The sequence below is a fragment of the Tinamus guttatus genome, unplaced genomic scaffold (assembly GCF_059628265.1).
Source record: "Tinamus guttatus ecotype Peru unplaced genomic scaffold, ASM5962826v1 Tinamus_guttatus_pri_ptg000227l, whole genome shotgun sequence".
Lineage (NCBI taxonomy): Eukaryota > Metazoa > Chordata > Aves > Tinamiformes > Tinamidae > Tinamus > Tinamus guttatus.
In genome coordinates, this window is record NW_028288761.1 from 1591462 (window position 1) to 1607681 (window position 16220).

At 44.9% G+C, this 16220-nt stretch overlaps 1 protein-coding gene across 1 annotated transcript in view; it reads left to right on the forward strand.

Moving 5' to 3' along the window:
- Positions 1–16220, forward strand: part of LPP (LIM domain containing preferred translocation partner in lipoma) — a 295572-nt gene that overhangs the window by 125937 nt on the left and 153415 nt on the right. Inside the window, exon 4 of the mRNA XM_088525533.1 lies at positions 2245–2357. Coding sequence (XP_088381659.1) covers positions 2245–2357 — 113 coding nt within the window. The remainder of the gene's footprint in view (positions 1–2244; positions 2358–16220) is intronic.

Consider the following 16220-nt stretch of genomic DNA (forward strand, 5'->3'; position numbering starts at 1 on the left):
GAGTAGTCTTTGGAAGTGCTTATTCACTGAAGCTGAAGTTATTTGCAAAATCACATTGGTTGGTTGGAGTTTCCTTTTCAGAGAAAAGGCAAAATAGTCTGCACAGCACTCAAGTGTCTTGGCTTCTTTAAAACAGAACTCTAAGCTATTCATCTCAAAAATTTCAGAATATTCTTCTTTTTATGTATCGAATTTCATATAATTTAAAATAAAAGATTGAATTAATTATAGAGCAAAGAGCAGATATTGCAAACATTGTTGTGCATACTTTTGTCTTTGCTAGATCGATCCTGAACTCTATAATAGCATCACCCAGTAGGTTTTACAGGATTTTAGCTATTTTATCAACATGATTGTTTTAAATTGGTTTCAGAGTGTTGTTTCAAATTGTCTTGCTACATCTGTGTTTAGCGTGACATTTTCATTGGAGGAATTCATTTTTTTTTTTTCTTTTTGTTTTGTAAGTTCTAGCCACTCTCACTTTGGGAATCTGGGAATAAACTATTTTCCTGGAAATAAGACTCCTAAAAGTTGTAGTGGGATTCTGTGCCTTTCAGTGAGCTGGCTTTAGGAGATTGGGAGTCAAATGGAAAAGCTTTCCCAGACCTGTCTAGCTTCTGAGGGAAAATAGGTGGAAACTCCCCAGCAGCTCCGCGGTGCTTTGCAGACTGCAGGGTGGAGATCGCTGCAGTTTAGTTCAGCTCTTCTCCAGGAAGTTTGGAATCTCCTTGTTCCTAATTTGGGATGATGTGAAGGGCTCTTCCTTGGGAGGCAGTGGGTACCACACTGCTATGCAGACGGGCAAGTAGGGAACCTGTTTCCTCACAGAAATGGTTTAAACCCTCCAAAAGCAACAACTTACAGATGTGTAAAATGCATCTTGGTGTTCATTTTGCTTAAACTCCCATCCTGGATGCACACGGGAGAGCCAGTGAGCAGTTCCAGTTGCTCTGCAAAGCTTTACAAGAGGGATTAAGAATACACCAAAGCGGTGCCGATGGTGGAGACCTGCTTCCATGGGGCCAGCCGCGGTGCCCAGGGCCCGCGACGCCGACCGCCCGCGACGCCGCCGCTCTGCCACGCGCGCTCCAGCCCAAGCCCTCGGGGAAGGGTCCTTCATCCCTCCGACATGCCGACTGGCTGGTATCCTCTGTGCTGCTTTGGCTTTACGCCTGCAGTCTGGAAAGTTTAAGATGCAAATAGTGGTGTGAAAACTTTGTACATCATCTACACTTTTATAAACAAACAAAAAAACTCTTCGGAGTTGAGGTAGATGTTTGGTGGCCTATTGCTTACTTGATATCACAGGGAAATTGCTGCTGTCCTCCCAACAAGTCATTGCATGAGGCTGGCTCAAGGTCCCTATAGGAAAGGAAAACGCACCGTGTGGCTCCCTGCCACAGTACTGGGGCTGCAGTACTGGGAGAGGAGCTGGCCTGGAGACCCTCGCTGCTGAGCTGGCAAAGCCACAAGGGATACGGGGCTCCTGGAATGGGAAGGAGAGAAGAGGGAGGTTTCCTCCTGTGAGGCCAAGGCAGTGATTTCATCCTGTGCTTGTAAGAAGTTGGCAGAGTGCTTGGTGTTGACGTGGAGATTGAACAGGCTTGACTTGCCTGAGTCTTGACCTCCAAAAGCTGGAGCTCCAGCTCCAACCTTCCATGTGTCCTCTCCAACAGGAAGCCCTTGATTTAGACAACATCTGATAATGTCTTTATAGCTGTCAGAAGAGTTCACATGATTTGGCACACAAGTGGGAAGAATTTGAAGGAGATTCATCACAAGGCTGGACTTGGGGCATTCATTATTTGCAAGTTTTGTAGCCCCCTAAGGGAGATTTAAATGAGACTTTGGAGTTTGGAATTATCTGTTGCTCTCTTCAACTGCATAACAAATCACCTTTTGTTGCTCGATTTGAGGACTTCTAACAAACATGCAAATATTAATGAGCTGTTATAGCCATCCTCAGGAGCACGGATGGGTGCAAGTGAGCATTTAATGGTTGAACGATGTGTTAGCTTGTGTTCTAGGAAGCAGTGGCAGAGCTGAGAATATAGCACAGTTCATCCTGGGACGTAGGCTCCAACCGCTCAGTTCATCTCTCTTGTCTCTTGGTGAATATCTGCTTTTTCTCTCGGAGGTAGTGACCCTGGTGGCCCAGGAGGGAAGGATTAGCCATACTAAAATGAGGTGGGAAAATGCTGGTGTTCCGCTGTCACTCTAAGTTCTCTTGATTATCTCTCCTAGGGGATTTCCTGCCTCCACCTCCTCCTCCTGTTGATGATTTTAGGAATATGCCAGCGCCACCAGGTGCCTTCCCCCCACCGCCCCCTCTGGATGACGTTTCCTTCAACGTGCAGGTAAGATGACAAAAGTCTTATTATTAGAGCAGGAAATATCCAAAAGGAATTTGTAGAGATAAATGGTAGTTAATCAAACAAGGTGGGTGAAGTACTGTGGTTTGAGATCATGTGTCATGAACACTCAAATCAGCTTTAGGAATCTTTGTTTCCAAAGCAGGGGAATATTTCTATTTAAAAATTTGCTAGGCTATTAAAGGATTTTTTTTTTTTCCCGTCCAGCTTGAATTAGAGGACTAATTGCCTCGTGTTCTTGTGATAGTGGATGGGAATGAAACCTTTCCAGAATTAATTACTTTCTGGAAGGCCCATCTTCTTTCTCTGACTGTGGAGAGACCTTAGGGCAGTAATATGATCCTAAAAGTGCTTTGCCTAAATGCCTAAAATTAAGTGAGGTAAATAAGCCTAGGCAGGGGTTCCAGCAATATCACCGAGACCCTTTTCACTCACTTCTTGCTGGATTGGATCCTCTAGTATTGCTGTCTGGGTGAAACTGCAACTTCTGGGTGCATCAGGCAATGACATTCCCTGTTTGCACAGGGAAGCATTAACACCTCTGTGCAAAAGTCACTGGCTCACCTGGAATGCAATTTATTGTTTCATTAGGTCAGGCACATTCAGGAAAGATGAATTCAGATTGTAGTGACTGCAGGGACAGGCTGTCAAGATGATCAAGGAGTGGGGAACTGATCTTGCTCGAGGAGACTAGAAGAGTTTGGTTTGTTAGCTGTGCAAAAGGGAGACTGAGAAGGGGGTAAACCTATGACTGCAAACTTTAAATACATCTGGGGAGGAAACATCAGGGAGGAGGAAGAATTACTGCAGCTCAAGGTGAGTTTAGATACAGGAACAGAAGGGGGTGAACTTACCAGGAATAGCTTTAGGCTGGTAATTAGAAAGTTTCTAACCAGGAGTGTGCAGGTCAGGAACAGCATTGTGGGAGGAATAGTGAGAGCAAAGGAATGGTCTAGATTTCAAGTTAATCGGGGTTATATAGCCAGGTGTGCTGAGTCACAAGAGGCTGCCCAGAGTGACCCAGGAAGGCTGTGGTGGTTCTGTATCCCTAAATTGAGATGAGAACAGCCTAGTAGACAGACATTAGACAGGACTGAAAAGCTTCAACTTCAGTTCCTAGCACTGCCAAAATCCAGAATAAATTTACCTACTTTATGCCTCTGTAAAAGGGAAATAACATTTCTCTCCCATGTGGGCTCGTTGTCTTTTGCGTATTGCGAGATGTTGAGATGCTGTTACAGTGTCTTTCTAACTACATTCCTGCAATGGGTTAGGCGTTTTAAGTAGTCTTTGAGAGTGAAGGGGTTAATGGAAAGCGTGTTGCTTGTTGCCAGGAAAGGCTGCAACCATCAGGGACATTAGCCAAGTGAGGAGCATGGCTTTTCCCAGCCTTGGGGGAAAGAAGTAATTCCCTAGCAAGTGTTGTTCTGGCTGTTATCTCCAAGAGGAGCCAGCCTCATGGGAGCAGGGCTCAGACTGAGTTAGGAAGTGACATAGCAGCAGCCTGCTGGCTATGGACAGGGAGCTCTGCCGTTGCAGGCATGGGATGGGTCCCTTTGGCAGGCCATCGTGAAGGGTCCGTGTTGCCTCAGATGCTTCTCTGGGGAGATTCCCGCAGTGTGGGGAGATTCCTGTGGTGCCCGAGAAGGTGGCCTTGCTGTGTTTATTGCAGTGGGCTCTGCTCGGCTCTCCGTTGTCACCTGATCCTGGTGCCTTCTTCATTCCTGCAACTGTCCAAAGAGCCTCTTAGGGCTTCCACTGAGACATGTCTCTTGGTAGAACCACCAGACAGGCTGTCTGTTCCCTGCTGAGCTCATGAAATTGCTATTTGTCACACCCTTTTTCTCTGGCTTGGGAGCGCCAGGGCTGGAGCAGTGCTAACAGGATGGTTTTGGCAGGCGTCTGGTTAGAGCAAGACTTCTTTGCATGGCAGCTTATTCTGAAGAAAGCAAGCCTTGGAGTTGCATCCCGCTGCTCCTGCTTATCACCACGTTCAGATTTACTCTGTGTAGCAGAGAAATCTCTGCTTTTAACCTGTGTTCTCTTGCCTTCTTTTCCCTTTTCCTTTCTGTTCCATACTCTGTGAAGGTGATCAAGAACTAACAAAAGTAAGTGCTAAATCAGGAGCCTGCAGGAGCTGTTGGTGCAAGATCTGCTCTTTATCTTGCGGGAGTAACAAAAATCGAACTGAAGTGAGAAGGCCTGAGAGATGAGAAGTGAAAAGGACGAATGGAAAGGGAAAAAAAATGTGCAATGCTTGTTCAATGTTATTTTCTTGTTTATAATTCCAGTCAGAGGGTTCCTTTGGCATAGGGGAACAATTGATGGGTCTGTTCCTTCTGCTCTGTCTCCTGAAGGTGCTTGCAAAGCCCCGCAAGACATTAAAATACAAAGGGAAGACTCTCCTTGGCCATGTGTTGGACTGAGTTCCAACAGACAGAAGCTAAACCTGATTTGGCTTTGTGACATTAGGTGGGTCACTTTATTACTGTGCCGCTGTTTCTTCTTCGTTAAATGGAAATGCTGGTACAGAAGATCCCATTCCTGAGAGTGAACCCTTCAAGACTGCTGTCTTGGAGCAGTTCTGCCTCTACAGCTCTCTACAACGCCCTGTTCAATACGAGGCCTTTGAATTTGCTCCAGAGTTTTAAATTCATCTGCTCCAGCAAATCAACCTCATAAAAACGGAAAATTCCCTCTGGATGGTAGAGTGTTTTAAACTGATGACAACTTCAGAAATATGTGCACTGTGGTCCCAGGTAAAGCATTTTATACTAAGCGTTAAGATGATGGAGATAGCAACGTAGATATGTTTAGTTTATTACCGTGTCATGTATAACTGTGAGCAAATGGCTAAAAGCTGAACAGATTATTACAATCTAAGTAGTATCTTATGGATTAGCAGTTAAAACAATAATGCATCTTTTTCATTGGCCTCTTTATCTCTGGATCTCTTATTTAGACGATGAAACTGACCACTTAGGATCAGATCCAAAAAAGTACTTTAATATCTAACTTCTCTTTAGGTGCCTGCACTCTGATTGAAATCAAAGAAAGATTGGGCCATGAAATACCTTTGCAGTAGATCTAGCATTTCCTTGTAATTTCTGTTTTCTCATCTAGGGCTGTTATCCTTATATTTACAACAGGTTGGGAGAAGAGAGGAATAGGACATTTAAGTTTTTTACTTACTAACTGTTAAATTAAAAAAAAAAAAAGAAAAGAAGAAAAGGAAATGTTTATTTTAAAAAGCAGCCTGTTGGAGCTGGGGGAAGAGTTCTGTTGGGAAGTTCCCCTCCGGCTGAGATCGGCTGGCAAAGGCTTGTTCCCAGAATGGTGGTGAGGGTGCAGCGATGGTGAGTTTGACAAATAAGGACATAAGCAAAGAGCCTTTTGCCATGTTGGCTTGTGCTCAACTAAAAAGGAAGAAAAAAAAAAAAACACAACTGAAAAAAATTCTGGGTAGGAAGAAAAATGAAATCACTGCTTGTCAAAGGGGAGGGGGAAAGGTGTTTTTTTTGTTTGTTTTGTTTTGTTTTTCTTTTTAAGAAACCAGCAGTCAAAAAAAAAAAAAAAAAAAAAGGGAATTCTGAACAGGTCAAGGAGGAAATCAAAAGCAAAAAAGCGTGCTCGACTCTCTCAGAACATCCCATTTGTTTCACTTACAGCATTGGTGGTTTCTTCCCTTGGCGTGAGGCAGGAGCACCCCGGGATGAGAGCGCGTGGGAGTCGTGGGGAAGCTGCCTCTGCCTGTGTCCTGTCGCAAGGCAAGCAGGGGCCATCGTGATAGCCGTATTCCAGAGGCTCCATCCTTCCAGGGGCCCTGATAGCCTTCTGGCTGCCTGCTCCACCTTTGCAATGGCCACTTATAAAATTACAGGCTCAAGCCCCTGAAGAACCTCTAACAAGAAGTTTAATACAAACTCGACTTCAATTTAGCAGTTCCCCGGGCTCTCCTTTGCATGTGCCCAGGCACAGGGGCTTGCCGAGCTCCTCAGCGTGTGCGTGAGGAACCATCTGTGGGTTTTGGTGTGTCGCAGGCACAGTGACCTGCTGTTTGATGGGTTCCTTGCAGGGAAGCAGAGGGAGGCAGCTCTGCTTGTCCAAGGCCTTTGGGGAGGAGAAATGCCGAATGTGGCCTGGAGGATACGTACGCACTGTCCTCCAGGAGCTTCCTTGGGAGAGACCGTCTCTTCCCTCTGCTATGTGGGGGCTTGGGTGCTTGTTGGATTGGTGCAGGAAGAACAAGCGTGAACAACCAGGAAGAACAACCTACAGGAGGTGCCGCTTTAAATAGTGCCTCTCCCGCGCCGCACTTGGGAAGCGCTGCCGGGCTCTGCTTTTCCTTTCAGCTGCCTTTCTTTTAATGTTTGCAGAAGCCGGAAAGGCCAAGGAGAGCGGAACATGTGTTCAGCCTCCCTCTAGTGCTAGACTTTGTTAATCATCAGCACTGCTGGCCCGGGTGTAGGAGCATCCGTAGGGCCGCTCGTGCCGCGAGGGCTGCGGCCTTCCTGCGCGGAGCGGCGGCTCCCGGCAGTGCCGTGGCCTGTGCGCGGGCGCCCTGCTTGCCAGCCGGGTTTGCAGGGCTCTCTGCAAGACTCCGAACCCCATTTATCAAAATCCGTGCCGTAAGCAACTGCCTTGTATCTAAATGAAGCCGTGTCCAAGGGTGTAAATAAATTACCTGGTGTTGTTAACCTTCTTGCTCAAGTCTTTGCTCTACTGGAATGCTCTTGATGCATCGCCCTTCCTCTGGCTTGCTCAGTGTTTGAGAAACAGGAGCCTGCCTCGTTTCGAATTAGGCTCAAACAAATGTGTTAGGCTCCCTGCACGTTTAGCTGCTCGCAGGCTTTCTGTGCAGGTTAGTGTGTGGTCTGTAGCTGGAGTTTCTAGGCACGAAGGTAAGAAAAATCAGTACTACAAAGCATATATAATAATGAATATTTGTTTACGCGATACAGAAAAATGCATGTTGTGTATATGTGTGTGTATGCTTTCATATATGCCTATATAGGAAATTCATAGTGAGTAGGGCTGTAATGCAAACATCCATATTATTAGGGAACAAGCAAGCATGTTTTGTCCCTGCTGCTCTTTATCCCTTTCTGGTATGACCAGTAAATCCAGGATCACGAGAGAGAAGGAACACTGAGTGTTTCTTTCGGGAGGCTCTTGATGCAACCCATCTTATACTCATGTTTGTTTTACAATGCCAAACCACATTCTATTTTAAATCTTTAATGAACCTCTGTTCCCATCTATGCAAGTTTCCAGTCCTTACTCTCTTCAGAATAGACAAAGATGCTTATTATAAACCACAAATTTTACTGAAAGGGTAAACTGGAAAAGTTTTAATTGTACAACGTAAGCCTGCCATTCATCTCTCTGCTTGGCTATTAATATCTTGGCACTGGTGTAACGTAGTACAGCCTTTAACAGCTAAGCCTCTCAGCAAGGACTACAAAGGAAGCAAGGACCCAGACAGTTAACTGTTCTTACTATTGTTGTCATGGTTATTGCTTCATTATTTAATGTATTTGTTATTGTTTAACGTAGTAACAGCGTATCCAAAATGTGTGAGGTCATGTACTTGCTCTGCTGATGCCTTCTTTGGGAGCAGGATTGTCACTGAGCCTATGAAACCCATGGGGAGGTGGAACAGAAGTGGCTTTTGATACGATGGCAAAGATGAGGGGAGGGAACAGGGTTGACAGGACAGAGCAAAAGCAAACACAGGGCATTCAGGCTGTAGGTAAGTAAGGGTGTAGGCCATCCAAGAATTGTGAGACGTTAAAGATGCTGTTGATTGACATGACCAGAGATAATAAAGCGAAAATGAGTCCAGGTGAAGACCTGAGGCAGGGTTATGCACATGAGCCCTTTGGGTGCAAGCAGCGTGCCTGCATCCCTAGTGCTGTGCTGAGTCCTGGTGGACACGTCCTGTCTTGTGTGGACACCCCTGTTCCTGCTACGGTGCCACATTTCTGCTGCTGGAGCCAGCTTTGGTGCCCATAACTGCCGAGAGGTTAATCCGTAACTTGGATTATCCACCCGTGGATAATAGAGACTTGACTTGAACATGGCCAGTAATTAGGGGTGGCATGGAGAGGATTCAGGAAAAGCAGACAATTTTTTGCTGTCAAGCAGAGACAGTATTGGCCTGTGGTAGACAAAAAGGAAATAACAACATCAGTGTATCTGAAGTAGACTTATTTAAGCAGATGGGAAAAAGATCTGAAGATGTGGACGTCTTCCCGTTGAAGCAGATCACATGAGCTAACTGATAGAAGAGGGTATCAGTATTAAATAAATCTCCATTCTTCAGAGTGCTATTCAAGCTTTCTGTTGCATTAGGAGGTCCCAGGGAAGATGTCTCTGAAGGAATGACATCTTCATTCCTGTCAAAACTCAGGTAGCCTTTGTGGCATTAGGGAACTGTAACGCAGCAGCAAGACTGAGATGAGCTGTCTGTCAGTCCCAGTAGCTGAGAATAATGGTAACAATTGTAGCAGAAGCTGCCTGGAACTGGTGGATGTGGTTAAGAGGAGTGGGTCTTTCAATGAAATTTGGACATGGTGGTAGGCTGGGACATTGCCCAGGGCAGGGTGCTGGAGAGAACGGGTTTCCTGCCTTGGTTTTGATACTTTAAGAACTGTGATACAGAAGTACTGATTGGAAAATCGAGTTGTCTGTGTGAACTCAGTTTTACAGCTTGCAGAGAGTTCAAAGGATAAGGCAAACTTTGTCCTGTTTGTTGCTGGAAGTTTTGTCTAGCAGTAATCACACACTATAGAAAAGATGGGAATGCATCTGAACTCCAAGAATTGAAGCAGCTCAAATACATGGTCCCCCTATTTCCTTTTGGGTTTCAGTTCCATCGTTGAAGGAGAACAAAGCTTTGACCCTTAGCTGTCATGATGGGCGGTTTTGTTGTCAGAAAGTGTTGGCTATTGCAAAGAGTGTGTAGGACAGACTGAACAAGCTGAGTGACGGTATAAATGCCAGTGAGAAATGTGGTTATAGCCAGTGCTGGAGTAACTTATCCTAGGACAAGAAGGGCATGCATGACTTTAAATGTCCACTACTATTAAATTGTCTTTGCAGAGCCGTTCCCCATTTTTTTTTTTTTTGGTTTTGATTTGCTGATGAAAATGTAGCAAGTTGATCAGCTTTGATGCACAAAGAAAACATAAGAATGAGAACATCTGGAAAACATAATGTTTTTACACTTTTGGTTTTAGTTGTATGAGAAGAAAAACAGAAGGTTTGGGCCAAGCTATAGCAACTGCAAGTGTTGCCTAAGCCATCAAGGAACAGCTCTGTCGCAGGTGCCATTTAAGCTTTCGCTCCTTCATCCATCCTAATCTGCAGCAACTTCCCCTTCTGCATTATCCTTCCTGCGTGTCCTGTTGTCTCATGTTCAGCTCTGCTAATTCCACTCCTTCCTGGCTTGCTTTCCCCTTCCTGTCCCTGTGTTTGGGTCTGGAAATTCACTTGCTCTTGCCCTGTCCTGTCCTGAACTTCTGTGTTTTCCCCCAAAGGTTTTGCTGCTGAGGCTGACGCGAGGGTGGTGGCACCAGCAGGTCCCTAGGCTCTGGGTCAGGCTCTCGCCTGAGAATACGGAGCAGGATTCAGTAGATGCTAATACTGGGTCTTAAAAGAAAAAGCTTAGAGAATATACTTTCTATGCTGATGTAAATCCTATTTAGCTTCTATGGGTGTGTTGGCTCTAAGCAGAGTTAAAATATACTTTCCTGAGGCCTAGTGTGTGCTGGGGCCACTGCAATTTCTGATGCCCAGCTGCTTTCAGGAATGAATTCTTATTGAAAAAGAGCAACTTGCATTCATTTATCTACATCCAGACAGTGCCAAAATAACCCCCTAAGCTCATCCGAAAGAATCTACGTCGTGGGAATGCTCTTAGCAGAATTTTGCAGTGGGTCTCTGGGCAGTGCAGGTTACTTGTTGTTCGGAGCTGGGTGTAGTGCAGGTCCGTCTTCTTCCTCTGTCTTCTTCCTCTGACATTCTTGTTCAGGAAATGTTTGATTGTTTAAAAAAAAAAAAAAAAAAAAAAAAAAAAAAAAAAAAACAGACAGACATTAATGTAGATCTGTGATCTGTGTCTCCATTTTTACGAAATGTTGCCAGGCTCTCTGGGAGACTCTTGAATCACTGCAAGCTTTTTGGCGCATACACCTTCCTCATGGCAAAACAGGCCAACAGATTCTGCTGTAAGCTTGACTTCTGCACTTGGCGCTTATTTGGGTTGTGAAGATTGACTAGCCCATTTTGATAATACTTTTGTGTTCGTTTAATAACAGCCCTTGTTTGTGAATGCTTTCTCAAATTCAGGGAAGCTTGACTGTGTGCTTAAACTTCATTGAAGTTGATAGAACTTAAGCACATGTGTAAAACTAAGCGTATGCTTATTTTATGCAGCCTTTTTGCAGGTGACACAAGCAGCTGCACATGAGTTTCCAACATGTGATGGAATTTTAAAAGGAGTTTTTAAAAACAGTTTTAGTCAACCTTAATTTTCTGAAATTGGTAGCTTTAACAAAACTTATCTTTTTTGATTAAAATTGCCTGAGACATGGCCCTTTTAAAAAGCTCTTCATTTAACTGTCACAATATACAGTCTTGTGTGGGAAAGAGTTTGGTGCATGTAAATTTAATTTCCAGTTAAAGCGGTACAGACATAAGGTGGTGTTGGCAGGGTTTTGTGAATGCAGCAGCTCCTTTCCTTTCTCACCTCTATGGATTTGGGGGCAAGCAGAGCCGTTAAATTGTCACCTGGGCCCTTCAGAGTTATCGCCCATCAGGAAACTTCAGCCTGGCACGTGCAGAGAGCCCAAAGGTGTCCAGTCTTGATCAGATACCAAGAGATAGAGAAACTCTGCAAGTTTGTTCTGTTGGTGAATTACACTGCAGAATTACACATACATGGGTACCTCTTCTATCTTCCAGTAGTGTTTGTTGAGCTTCAGCTTTCAGCTACTGTATGTCATTCTGTTTTGTGAGACTGGGCAGTCTCCATCTTTTTCGTTTAGTGAAACTGTTACTATATTGCTGTGGAGCTGCTCCTCAGTCTTCATGGTAAGTGGAACTGAATGTGCTCTCGGTGCCTCTCCTTGTGAGCTGTCTTGGCTTCTGGGGGGAGTCTCTCACGTGTTTAAAATGCTCACTCCCAGATTGGGAGCATTTGGTAACTCAGTGTTAGCCTCACCAAAAGTGTAGAAAGAAGTAAAGTTAACTAGAAAGTAAAGTAAGTGTAAGTAAGTATAGAGTAAGTAGAGTAAGTAAAAGTAAGTAAGTAAAGAAGTAAAATTACGAAGTGTCAGCTCTGCACCTGAGTTGCTTCAGGATCATCTGATGGAAAGGAGATTGGCTGGTGTTTTTCCTGTATGGAATAGGGAAGAGCTGCTGTTAGAAGTAGTTTTCCCTTGCATGGCTTCCATTCTGATGGTATTTCTAAGCATCAGCTCTGCAGATTAGTTGCATATTAGTTGCTTGTGGAAAAGCAAGCAACCTAAATCCTGTCAAATGTTATGTTTCTTTCCTTGCTCCTTAACATTTTCAGCCTGCTCCTCCTTGACAGCACAGCTCGCGTAAAAGTTTTGAAGAGTTTCATGGCTTGTTACAAAATAATGAATAGGAAATAAAATGAAGTGTCAAAACAGTTGGGAGATATTGCAAGAGTGTCCTCACCTGCCTTCACGGGTGTGCAGTTCATTGAGGCAACCCCGGGGACAAGAGATGTGTGTAGCTATGTGTAATTCATGGCTTGTCATGATTGAACATAGATGTGTCCTTGTGTCCTGTCCCGTTCTCCTCTTCTCCACTCTCTTACAACAGCAGGAGAGAGAAGAAAGCTGCAATTTGGCCAGGATGTGGAAGTTAAGCATCTTTGATCTTGGAAATTGCCATGGGATCATTAATAAATGTAACTTTTGTGTTGTAAGAGTCGGTAGAACTCAGGCCTTTATTGTAGTACTCAGGCCTTTATTGTAGTGGACACTTAATGAGCTATTTGGTTTCTATATTGATTAAACTTTGTAACTATATTGGGGTAATTGGTTACTCTTTGGATGTGGTTCGTATTGGAGACCCATGATGAAATATCCAATATCTCCTTTTAGCTTTTTTCTGCAAGCAGCAATACTCTGCAGGGAACATCAGCTCTGCTTGATGGCTAATTAAACATTAATTTGTGACGATATTGGAGCAGATTTTAGGTTGGCGGGGGAGTGGGCAAAGAAAGGGGAAACTTTTAACAGTCACCATAATTATCAATAACGAGTCCTAATGTAATTGCATTAATTAAAAGAAAAAGGATGTATTCCCTGCTGCTGTAAAGTTAGTTACAGTCAGTGAAAGTCATGCTGGGTCAGAAAGATTTCATGGCCAACTCTTCTCGCTCTGTGAATAGAGAAGTAGCACTGTCCTGCAGAAGATGTAAAGAAAAAATGATATATTCAGTTTGCTATTGTATATTCTACTGATGAACAAGAGCGTTTCACTAATTCAATTTAATTCCCAAGGACAAGTGATTGTGACTCCACCCGGAGAATATTAAATTGCCTTAATGGAAAAATAAACTGGTTTTATTCTCTCCCTTCTCTCCCCCTCTTCCCAACTCAGTTTTCAAATAACTTTATGTGCCTCCTTAGTTTATTAATACAGTTCTCATCTCGCTGCTGATTTTGCATCTGGTAGCACTTAACACACAAAGGGCTCCTGAAGCTTTTGATCAGACATGTTAAGTGACGTACCAGGGCCGCCGGCTCTGTTGCTCTGGCAGATGCCGACTCGTGGGACGGCTCCTCTCTCTTCATCCCTGGGCTGCTCCTTGTCAAACTCGGCCTGTTGCTTTCGTGTGCTTGAGGATCACGGTCCCTTCTTCCTTCTGCGCTGGGGGCTGCAGTATGAAGATGTCTGGGTTGACTCAATGGCGTTTCCTGCTTGGCTGTGTCTTTTAGTGCCACAGGGTTTGAAAGCTGCATATAGCCAACCTTGATGTGTTGAGGCCTCCCTACTGTGAGCAAAACCTTATGGTCAGAAACGCCCTAAAGCCCTTTTGTGAGTCTGTGCGTGCAGTGGAGGTGTCGGGACCTCTGCTCGCTCTGGGCACTTTGCAGAACACGGTTGGGCTGCGGCCCAGCTGGGGGCATCAGCCTGCCTGCTGCATCCTCCTCCTCGGCGTTTCCCCCGTCCTGGGCTTGTCCTGTGGTCCTGCAAGCAGGTCTGGGTAGACTGTGTGTGTCTGCGGCACGAGGCCGCCTCTTGCTGGCGTTTGGTGTGTGAGCTGGTGGGAGGGAAGGTGGCCCTGGGCTCCGACCCGGCGCTGCTGTGTCCTCTGCTCCAGTGGCGTCACCCAGTGTCAGCTGAGGTGCTGCTTTGGGATCTGGATCTCGTTTTGGGGTGTGCAGGGTCAGTGGCTAGTTAAGAGCTGATGGGCAGCCCTGGCCTGCTCTTGGCATCTGTCCCTGGTTGTGTGGACAGGCTGGTTCTGCAGTAAAACTGCAGTGGAGCTTTGGTGCGCAGGCGGCCATTTTCTGTCTTTCTGGCATGTGCTGGGCCGTCAAATGCGGAGATGAAATGCCGGCTGAGGAGCAGGTTTGGCCTTGTGGATTAGTGTCTTTGGCAGGCACAAGGGACTTTGTGACATTTCTGACTTACTCTGCCTAGTGCTCTCTGGCACTCACTGCTCCCCCTCTACCTGTTTTCCCTTTCCAGATCTTGTTTCTAGTTCACAATAAGCTCCTTGGGGACAGGGGTGGTGTCTAGCTATTCCTGTGAGCAGAACCGGTCGTGCTCATCCCTAGAGAAATACAAAGATTTTATTGTAACAGAGATTCATAATGGCAAGAAAGTGTTTTCCTTCTTTCTCTCTCAGAAAAATAGAGAGGAGGATGTTTAGCAGTCCTGCTGCTGAGCGTGCCTTGGCTGGGCCAGTGCAGGCACTGCTGAAAGGCAAAACCTCTCATCTGACACTGGTCTTTCCTTGACTCGCCCTGGCAATCTCTCCCTTAAGAGCTGTAGTCTGTGTTGCTCCATGACCTGAGATAGTCCTGATGTGGCATCCAGCTGGCACATGGAGGAGGAATGTGGGGAAGGAAGAGATTGATCTCCTTGAGGTGTGTCCCAGGAGGCTGAATGCATCATCTCAGCTTCAAGGGGGGGAGAAGTGGGTTCCCAGGTATTGATCTGAGCTCCATCGCTGTGAGGATGATCTGTTATTAACCTGTAGATTCTGGCAGCATCTGCACCCAGCAGCTAACGAAGTCACTCGGGCTGGTGGCAGTGGGGCAAATACAATGAGAGTGGAGGCTTCTGGTAAATACAGATGTCTGTAAAGAGCCAAACTAGGTCAGGAGTGGTCAGGAGGAGGATATACATATAGATAGAGTTTCTTCCATACCTTTCTCTGATTGCTTTTGGAATTCATGTAAACTTGTTAAAAAAACAAATCATCTTGCAGTAAGGAATTCCACCAGTTAGCAACATTTCTTCATGTTGCGTGAAGAAATACTTGCCACACTTTGTTTCAATAGCTTCTAGTTTAATGCCGCCTTCTTCTAATACCTGCTTTCTGTATTTTTTAATTATGATTGGTCCTTTTTTTAAAGCTTCTGCATGACTGTAAAGTTATAAATTGGTTGTTAAGATATAGTGAGATATCTCCCAGCAATGATTAGCAAATGGTGTTTTTGTCAATGTGCTCATTGCAGAGGCTATTACAACACCTTGTTTCTTCTGAGGTAAGACCAATTAATCTTCACAGAACTGGCTCCTGTTTACTTCTAATGTGGATGGAGGAACAGATACTGGGACTATGACTAGCCCAGATGTGCCACGGGTGAACTGAGTGGGAGCTCAGGAGCCCGGCACCATCTACCAAGCTCTGTGCACTCCCCTGCCCCTTTCTGCCCTGTTAGGAGTTTTGCCAGGTAAGCTTAATTGCTCATGGGGAGATCTTCAGAAGTGGCCCGAGCCATGGCAGTTCGATGCACGGTTAGATGTCAGCAGTGTCAGGATGATACAAAATGCCGTCTTTGAACAAGCCACTTCCAGTTTTTCCACTGTTGCTCTTTTGTCTAGCTTATATGCAGCAACATAAACCAGGTAAAACTATCCCATGACTTTAAAAAAAAAAAAAAAAAAAAAAAGTGCAGGGGAAAAAATAAATCAAATACTGACTTCCCTTTGGCTTTTATCCTTGATGTCATCAAAAGACCAAAAAGGATGTTTCAGGGCTGCCTTTAGCCTGATGGAACAGCAGGGAAGGCCTTTTCTGTTAGATCCTTGATACAATCACATCTGCTGAAATCACTGCGGTCACATCTGCTGAAGTCTTCCATCATTTCAAATTTGTTTCAAAAGACTCAGTCTCATGCCCTGTTTCTAAAGGGCACGACTACATTTCCAGCCCCTCCCTGATGCCTGGAACAGCACTTTTGCATCAAGCCCAGGCATCTTGGATCCCACCCCCTGTGCTGTAGCCAGTCCTTGTCTCTATGTGCTTGCTTGGTGGGGCAGCATCTTCAAATTGTTTTAGTTTGTATTGGGGAATTTGAAACAAAATGTTTGCACTTGTCTGTAGATTCAAGGGAAAAGAGATTGCAGCAGCTTATCTTCTGGATGCTTCTTTTTTTTTTGATATATGCCCTTAAGGATGGTGGGTTTTTTGTTTTTTTTTTTGTTTGTTTGTTTTGCCATTGCAATGTCTTTTTGCACTTTAGATGGCTTTTGTGACCTTGGAAAGAAGACTGGGAAATTCTACAGCAAGAGAGACAGGGTAACAAGGGTGTGTGTTTGAAAAGGATCTTGCCTCTGGCAGTTGTATTG